General features: G+C 37.1%; 1 protein-coding gene across 1 annotated transcript in view; it reads right to left on the reverse strand.

Annotated features, from left to right (window-relative positions):
• Positions 1–7,593, reverse strand: part of LOC125029938 (calcium-activated chloride channel regulator 1-like) — a 17,582-nt gene extending 9,989 nt beyond the window's left edge. Inside the window, exons 1-9 of the mRNA XM_047620126.1 lie at positions 7,556–7,593; positions 6,831–7,032; positions 5,907–6,044; positions 5,388–5,541; positions 4,721–4,886; positions 2,488–2,611; positions 1,387–1,517; positions 629–823; positions 216–351 (exon numbers count right to left, since the gene is read on the reverse strand). Of these exons, the coding sequence (XP_047476082.1) occupies positions 216–351; positions 629–823; positions 1,387–1,517; positions 2,488–2,611; positions 4,721–4,886; positions 5,388–5,541; positions 5,907–6,044; positions 6,831–7,019 (1,233 nt within the window). The 5' untranslated portion in view covers positions 7,020–7,032; positions 7,556–7,593. The remainder of the gene's footprint in view (positions 1–215; positions 352–628; positions 824–1,386; positions 1,518–2,487; positions 2,612–4,720; positions 4,887–5,387; positions 5,542–5,906; positions 6,045–6,830; positions 7,033–7,555) is intronic.
• Positions 7,594–10,000: the final 2,407 nt, after the last annotated feature.

Raw genomic sequence — 10,000 nt, forward strand, 5'->3', positions numbered from 1 at the left:
CACTAAATGAGACACGTGAAATGACAGCAAATTCGACACAACAAAATATGACACTTAACAACACACAGAACATGACACCAAATAAAACAAAGAAAATGACACATAACGAGAAACATAAAGATGACACACAATGAATCACAGAACATGACACCAAGTAAGACACAGGAAATGGCACTTAATAAGACACAGTGTACGACACCAAACACACCACTTACGCTCCCAATCGCCATCTGAAGTCCACAGCCGATGCAAGTTCCTCCTCCCGCCGTGCTGTCAATCATCTGTGCAAGGGACTGGCGTGTTGCGTCATTGTTGATGATGGTGAGTCCTGCAACCAACGTGGCTGTGCTCCTATGGGGGGGAATGGGGAGAGGGGGATGTGTGTGTGTGTGTGTACGGTTGTAGACGTACAGTATGCATGGTTAAAGAGTGATTGTTTTGTTTGTATCGGTATTGAGCAGTAATGCGATATATTGTGGAATTATTTATCTTTTTAAGAGCCCATTTTTTTAAAACTTTCATCTCATTATTTCCATTTTTTTTTTTTCATATTCGTTTCTCTTAGCTTGGTGTAAACTTGAACACCTTAAAACTACGAGGACTCAAACACACACGCACGGACACTTACGTGAACTTGATAATAGCCACAGAACTTCCCATGGACACCTCGTGAAGTATCCATCGACGGGCAGCCATCTGTAACTTCAGTATCCTCTGGTAGGTGCCCATGCTACCCGAGTAGTCCAGGACGAGGGCAAACTTAGCTTCCTCCTGACGTACCACAGTGAATCTCGTGGGCGTGGAGCTGCTCACTGGAGGGTTCCTGAAGGAGGAGGCCTTTGCTATGTTACTCTGTTATGTTTGTATCCATCTGGTAATACCTCCGTTCATTTTATGTTTTGTTTAAAAAAGCCCAGGTTTACGCAAAGCTAATACTGGTTATCGTGGTGGTTTAGCATTGATATAAGGGCTGAATGAGATTTAATATCTTCACAATACAAGAGATGTATTTGACCGGTTTCGATTTTATCTACGTCAGAAATACGTATTTCTGACGAAGATATAATCGAAACCGGTCAAACACATCTCTTATATTGTGAAGATATTCATTCTCATTCATACTTTTTATACATTTGTCAACATGAATACAGTTCATAATATAAGGACATTCATTTGCATCAAAAGTGCTTGCTACAACTTACTGCGAAAAAATCATATGATTCTATAACAGTCCAGATTTTTTTGTCATGGGTATATATATTAATGGGTATTCTTTACCACACGAACAAAGGGTCTGCCGAACCATACCGACCAAACACCCATATCTCGTACACAAGACAGTGTACAGCACAGTATCCTTTATGAAAGTCTCGCGGTAAAACTTACGCTCCGCCGGTGAAATCTGCGTGAGACTCGATGACCTCCCAAACGGAGCTTCGGCCACACTTATCATTGTGTCTGTTGGGGGCGTCCGCGACGTGAGGGGTCCTGGTGGTGCTGTCGCAGAATTCCTCGATCTGGAAGGACGGTTCGACATTAGACTGCACAGGGATCGCTGTGATAAATGTGGATAGAAAAAAATAATAAGACTAGTGAAGGAGAATGGGTAATTTCACAGCGTATGGGGTATAATCTTGGCGGGTTTCGAAGCCTTTTTCGAAGTGTGTCGAATACATTATCTTCTTGGAGTGAAGTTGTTCATTCTCATTCGTACTTTTTTTTTTTGGACATCGAGGTTAAGTTCCTTTTGCGTTTCTCGTCTCTTGTCTCTCTTCGTCTTTATATTTTTTATCAAGAGTCATTTATTTAGTTACACATTCATCAATACTGATTATCTTACTCGTTAGTTTTGTTCTTTGATTTCCTCATTTATTTAGTAGAAACAGGAATAAGGAACAGAGACGAATAATATTTTTCGTCTAGCATAGAGAGCCAAGGTTCCCTATCGTGGATTTTTTTTATTTTCTTTTCCTTTTTTTATTTGTCTTTGTTGGCAGTGACGCACGAACCGTTGTGTTACGTTCATGTTGCAGCATTTCGTTAGCACTTTCCGTTTCTGTCTCTTTTCGTCTTTCTGTATGTATATTTGTTATTCTTAGTATCGCCTCCTACTCTTATCCGTGTGTGTGTTTGTGTGTGTGTGTGTGTGTGTGTGTGTGTGTGTGTGTGTGTGTGTGTGTGTGTGTGTGTGTGTGTGTGTGTGTGTGCTCATATATGTGTATTTGTGTATGTGTATGTACGTATTTACATGCATATGTGTAGACACACGTATTCCCAAAACATTTTGATATTATGTTAACTCCATTACACTCTTCAATTACAAAATGCAGACCCACTTCCATTAAACACACACACACACACACACACACACACACACACACACACACACACACACACACACACACACACACACACACACACAGCCCAAGTCACTACAACAACCTCAAAATCTAAACAAACGACAAAACAAATGCAAAAACAACTCACCGAACTCAGATAGTAATAAGACATTAGGGAAGAATTAGCCGCTTGGGTAGCATCAGGATCGAACCGGCAAGTGGCAGTTGGTAAGCCGTTTAGTTCGGTACACAAATCGCCTGTTGTGTTGTCCCTGTGGAAAAAAGGAGAGGTTGAGTATAAGTCTCCGGCTTGTGTCTATAGTAGCGTTTGGGTTGGTGTGTGGAGTAAAGTTTGAGTTTGTGTGTAAAGTGTACATTTGTAAGAGAATAAAAGTTTGATTTTGTGTGTAAAGTTTACATTTGTAAGAGAATAAAGTTTGAGTGTAGAGTAAAGTTTGGGTGTAGAGTAATATTTGAGTTGGTGTACAGAGTGAGTGTAGAATAAAGTTTAGGTTGGTGTGCGGAGTAAAGTTTGAGTTTGTGTGTAAAGTTTACATTTGTAAGAGAATAAAGTTTGTGTGTGTGTAAAGTTTACATTCATAAGAGAATAAAGTTTGAGTGTGGAGTAAAGTTTGGGTGTAGAGTTATATTTGAGTTGGTGTACAGAGTGGGTGTAGAATAAAGTTTGGGTTGGTGTGCGGAGTAAAGTTTGAGTTTGTGTGTAAAGTTTACATTTGTAAGAGAATAAAGTTTGAGTTTGTGTGTAAAGTTTACATTTGTAAGAGAATAAAGTTTGTGTGTGTGTAAAGTTTACATTCATAAGAGAATAAAGTTTGAGTGTGGAGTAAAGTTTGGGTGTAGAGTTATATTTGAGTTGGTGTACAGAGTGGGTGTAGAATAAAGTTTGGGTTGGTGTGCGGAGTAAAGTTTGAGTTTGTGTGTAAAGTTTACATTTGTAAGAGAATAAAGTTTGAGTGTTGAGTAAAGTGAGTTAGTGTACTGAGGAATGTTTGGGTTCAAGTAAATTGTGAGTGTAGAGTGAAGTTTTGATTGGTGTACAAAGTAGAGTTTGGGTATGCATGTAAAGTTTGGATTTTTGAAGAGAGTAAAGTTTAGGTTTCTATATATGGTAAAGTTTTATGTACAATTTTAAAGCATGGTTTCTAAATACACACACATACACAAACACACGCACACACACACACACACACACACATAAATATATATTTAAATATATATATATATATATATATCATAGGGACTGTGTATAAAGACAGGTCTTTTATATGAATTATACTACGTGATTTCAAATATATTTTTTACGATTTCATGATGCATGCTATGTCCTCTGTGTCTCCATGACTAAAGATAATAAATCAGGAGAGGAAACGAGGCTTGTCCTTAAAAGTGAGATAACAGGAGAAGAGAAAGATTGGAAGAAAAAATATTCCCTCAAAAAACGGATACGAAATGTACGAAAAAGGGGGGGAAATACTAAGTAATGAAACAGGAACACTTTTTATCAAATGTTTTTTTAAACAGGCGAGCTCTTATCTGATGCTGAGTCATGCCACAAGGCGGTATCTCCAACACTGAACGGTTTTTTTTCCCCTTGCTAAATCTCGGAAATAATCCCAGGGCTTAATTAAAAAAAAAAAAAAAAAATAGTGCTTCATAAAGATGTTATATTAGAGAAATATCTTATTGATATGGCAATCTCTTTGGGGAGTATTTTACATGTACAATCATCTTTCAGTGCACGCGCACGCTCACAAACACACACACATACACACACAATATATATATGTGTACGTATGTATGTGTATATATATTCACACACAGCCATACATACATTTATATACAGATACACACACACACACATATGTTTGTGTGTGTGTGTATATATAATATATATCTACAAGCAGAATCGCATCTACTACAGCCATTAACCAATTGTTACAAATAGACAGATAAATAGATAAACATGCGGAAAGAGACATGAATTGACAGGGAGAGAATGAGATCGATATATATACAGATTGGTGAAAATAGATCAAATAAAATATTTTAGAGTGGTGAAAATGAATAAACAAGCAAACAGATGAAAATCGATAGATAAAGAGATGGTGAAAAAAGATAAACAGATGAAAATAGATAGATAGATAGATAAATTAAAATATATACATAGATGAAAATAGATTACGTAGATAGCCGAAAATAGATATATAAACTGACAGATGAAAATGGAAAGATAAATAGATGAAGATAAACATCTACGAAAATAGATAAACACAGATGAAAACAGAGAAATAAAAATAGACAAATAAACAGATAGGAAACAACAATGAAAAGGGCATATACAAATCCACAAATTACATTACATCTTCGAGCCGGTGAGTTCCTCGTTGGCGCAGTAGTTCGGCTTGGACACGAAGGGAAAATTCGAGAAGTCCAGGTAGAAGAGCGGGTATTTGGGGTCATCCGGGTATCCGAGCTCATCGAAGACGCCCCAGCGCAGTCTCGCCCACTCGTGCACGAAGGTCTTGTCTGTAGGAGGAGGAAGGGAGGCGCCTCATTGGAAGGAGTCTTGAGTGGCTTGATGGAGTGCTCGGTCGCGGGGGAACGGGTCACGCGGCGAGATAGGACGGTAGGGCGTGTTGTGTATAGGTACTGCACTTTCCTCCGGTATTGGTGTACTATAACTACCGTAAACCCACTTAAAACACTATTAGCACAGACTCTATCTTGTTTTGTTTTACTATAACTAGCTTAAACCCACTCAAAACATTTATCACCCACCCCATCCAGTCTAGTCTTGCTGTATTAAGGACAACATAAACCCACTTAAAACACCATTACCATCCCCACTCCCCCCTCAGATCTTGTACTAAACCCACCATAAACCCACTTATGATATATTATCCCATCCCCCCTCCAGTCTTGCTGTACTGTAACCACCCCTAACCCACTTAAAAATACCATTATCATCCCCTCTACAACTTTATATCAACTACTGAACAAAAGTCCACCTTACAGGGTCGCCCTTACCTCGCGGGCCCCACCTGGCTGCCTCAGTGTCGTCTGTCAAGTAGTCTGGTGTTAGGTGGATGTAACGACCAGGATCCCCGCAACCACCTGGCTGTTCTGTATAAGGCTGGTTGCCATAGACAGCATTGCTCACGTCTACGCGGATGTCACTGTCCTGGAATAGTTGTTGTAGGTATTGTTGTTACTTTTATTGCTGATTACTTATGTTGTTAATAATGTATTGTAAAATTCGGTGTTATTGTTATTCTCGTTACTAATGTATTGCTTAAACTATTGTTATTTAGTTGTTCTCGCTAATGTTAAATTCGTTGTTATAGATATCGATGTTATTACCATATTGCCTATTGTTATTCACATCATTCTGACTAATGTATCATAAACATTACTATTGATATTGCCGTCACTACTTTTTTCATTTCATTCATTGCATTGTTAAGAGTACTGTTACTACTATCCTTCCAACAACAGCAGACTCTAAGGGCTTAATCAACTCAACTGAAGGACGCTATCCTCTCCTACCTGGAAGTTCTCCGTGACAGCAACCTGGTCGTAGGCCGTCTTCGTCCAGGTGTTCGGCAGGAGGATCTTGACGTCCCTGAAGAAGGCCCTTTGGCGAGTGGCCCTGAACATCACCTCGGAAGCCTCGCCGATCGTCTTCTGCAGGAGGGAATGGAGGTCGGTGAGGGAGAGGGAAGGGGAGGGAAGGGGGAGGGGAAGGGAAGGAGACGGAAATGGGAGAGGGAGGGTAAGGGGGGAGGGAAGAGGGCAGGGAGCAGGGGAGGGAGGATTTTTTGTCTTCCCTTTTTCCTTTATCTGTCTTTGGCTCTTCTTTTCCCTCTGCATTTCTCTTTTTGCCTCTCTCTATCTCTCTCTCTCTCTCTCTCTCTCCTCTTTCTTTTTCACTCTATCTATCTATCTATCTATCTATCTATCTATCTATCTCTCTTTTTCTCTCTCCTTTCTCTTTCGCTATCTCTCTCTCTCCCCTTTCTCTTTCGATCTCTCTCTCTCTCTCTCTCTCTCTCTCTCTCTCTCTCTCTCTCTCTCTCTCTCTCTCTCTCTCTCTTTCTCCCCTTTCTCTTTCACTCTATCTCTCTCTCTCTCTCTCTCTCTCTCTCTCTCTCTCTCTCTCCCCTTTCTCTTTCTCTCTCTCTCTCTCTCTCTCTCTCTCTCTCTCTCTCTCTCTCTCTCTCTCTCTCTCTCTCTCTCTCTCCCCTTTCTCTTTCACTATCACTCTCTCTCTTTCACTCTCTCTCTCTCTCTCTCTCTCTCTCTCTCTCTCTCTCTCTCTCTCTCTCTCTCTCTCTCTCTCTTTCTGCCCTTTCTCTTTCAATATCTCTCTCTCTCTCTCTCTCTCTCTCTCTCTCTCTTTCTCTCTCTCTCATTCTTCCCTCCATCCTTTCTTTTTTTACCCGCCTTCTCACACTTCCTTCTTCCACAAACCTTAATGGAATCGATGACATCAATAGCATAAAGTTCATCTACGGACGGGGAGATTGCCACGACAGTCCCTTCGTATCCGTTGCTCATCAAAGACACACTCGCGTGCGCTGCCGTCGCCACCTGCGCCAGCATCGCCAACGCTGTCGTCGCCACCACCGCCGCCAACGCCAGGTTCATCGGGCGTTTCATCTTGGACTGCTTGCTGTAACAACGACATGATTACGGGTGAAGACAACCATGATGTATCAGTATATTTCTGTGTGTGTGTGTGTGTGTATACATATATGTATGCATATATGTGTATATGTTGCAAAAACTAAGGTCGGTCAGACCAGCCACAGCTCAGGTTAGTCTCCCTCTGTCTACAAATGAGCAACGAAGTCGTCAGAAGGGCCTTTCCTAAGACATTATTTATCAGGATCTATTTGGTAACCCAATTTAGAATAATCTGCGCCTCACATAAACAAGTGGTCTTCTTAAGCCATTGTTCATCTGAGATAGATTGCAAAGATGATTTAGTTCGTGTGTTTTGCCAAAATCCAAAATCTACCAAGCTGCTTAAAATCGCTTACAGACTCATTTAATTTCATTTCATTTATCACCCACGCAAAAAAAAAAAAAAAAAAAAAAAAAATGAAAAGCAGCAGGAAACAATAAACAAATCAAGCTTAATGTTGGATACCATTATCTTCCTTATTTGTGCAATAATATCAATAGCACTTCACCTTCACTACAAATGACAGCAGTTGAGTTGTTGCAAGCCGCTCAACGAACCTTTCCGAACACCTCCTGAGACCTTTATATACCGTGGTGTTCAGGGATTAACTTTTGCCATATCACTTGTCGACGTGAAACGTATTTCGATACGGCAATTTTTTTACGATCTTCGGCAACTAAATCTCGAAATCTCCTGCGATAAACTCTTTTACGGGATCAAAGAAAGGACATTGTTCGCTCAAACAAAGGGATTTGCGATAGTCATAAAACCGTCGCGGCGTCAGCGATTGATCCCCGGGCCTTTAATCCTTGTCTTCCTGTTCAGATAAAGATGTTTATGGCCATCACTGTAAATATGAACTTAGCTTTCATCTCCTCACTCCTCTGTCACAGTCATCGTGTCAGTCTCATCTATCATCCTATATTCAAATTACCATTATCGCTGGTTACCAGTTCACTTAATTTTTTTCCTTTACCTAATACAAGCCTTCCTCACAAACGACATCTCAACAGGAACCAAGAAACTCACATAAACAAGATAATCAAGCGCCATGACTTTTTATTTTAATTCGGGACAACCTTTATCGTGGTATTAAAATAAGAGGATAAAAGTGGATATATATATAGAGAGAGAGATCCGCCTTCCAAGTGAGAGTGGCAGATAGTTACTTTTGTAATGTTATTAGTATTATTATTATTATTTTCTTAAGTATTATGTCATAATGTAGGTTATAACTGTTCTAAAAGTTTTAAGTATTATACCATAAAATAGGTTACAACTATTACGATACATATCAGTATGAATAGTACAATTGAAGTTAAACGTATCATAATTTAAGTATTAGTACATATTAAAGTTTTATAATATTAGTTACTGTATCAGTTCTGAACATTTAATATGTCGTAAACATAAGAAAGATCTTTGTACAAAGGCAAAAACGTTTCGTGTGATACCATTTCCTAGGCTAAAATCACGCGAAGTAAATAAGCTGCTGGAAATACGGATACCAAATCATCTTTAAATCCCAGAAGTCATGAGAAATGAGAAATGGGTAGGTAGTAGAAGAAAACATATATATATATATATATATATATATATATATGTGTGTGTGTGTGTGTGTGTGTGTGTGTGTGTGTGTGTGTGTGTGTGTGTGTGTGTGTGTGTGTGTGTGTAAATATATATATATATATATATATATATATATATATATATATATATATATATATATGCGTATGTGTGTGTATATATATTTATATACATATGTGCATATATATATATATATATATATATATATATATATATATATATACACATGTATATGATGCATATCTATATATATATATATATATATATGAAGAGAGAGAGAAAGCTATAGATGTGTGCGTGTGTGTATGTATATATAATCATATATATATATATATATATATATATATATATATATATATATATATATATATTCAATACATATACATACATACAAACATACATTCAATACATATATGTGTGTGTGTGTGTGTGTGTGTGTGTGTGTGTGTATTATAATGTAATATAATATAACATGTATATGAAATATCTATATGAAATATATATACATATATATATAAATATATTATATACCTATATATATATATATACACACATATATATATGTATATGAATACATGTGTATTACATATATATAAACATATATATATATATATATGTGTGTGTGTGTGTGTGTGTGTGTGTGTGTGTGTGTGTGTGTGTGTGTTATACATACATATAATTTTTGTGTATATAAAAAAAAAAAAATATATATATATATATATATATATATATATATATATATATATGTGTGTGTGTGTGTGTGTGTGTGTGTGTGTGTATATATATATATATATATATATATATATATATATTATATACACACATATATCATATTTATATATACATATATACATATGTATACACACAAATATACATACATATATATGTATACATATACATATACGCATATATATATACATGCACTTAAATATATATATATATATATATATATATATATATATATATATATACATATATATCGTATATATATACATATATATATTATAGATATATTATATATGTGTGTGTGTGTGTGTGTGTGTGTGTGTGTGTGAGTGCATGTGCGTGTGGTATGTGTGTATATATCTATCTATCTATCTAGCTATCCATATATATATATATATATTATATATTATATGTATGTATATATAAACATAGACACACATACACTCTTATATATATATATATATATATATGTATGCACTATATATATATATATTCACACACACACACACACACACACACACACACACACACACACACACACACACACACACACACATATATATATATATGTGTGTGTGTGTGTGTGTGTTTGTGTTCGCGTGTGTGGTTATATACATATATACACACACACACACACACA

This window comes from Penaeus chinensis, chromosome 10 (genome assembly GCF_019202785.1).
Source record: "Penaeus chinensis breed Huanghai No. 1 chromosome 10, ASM1920278v2, whole genome shotgun sequence".
NCBI classification, from domain to species: domain Eukaryota; kingdom Metazoa; phylum Arthropoda; class Malacostraca; order Decapoda; family Penaeidae; genus Penaeus; species Penaeus chinensis.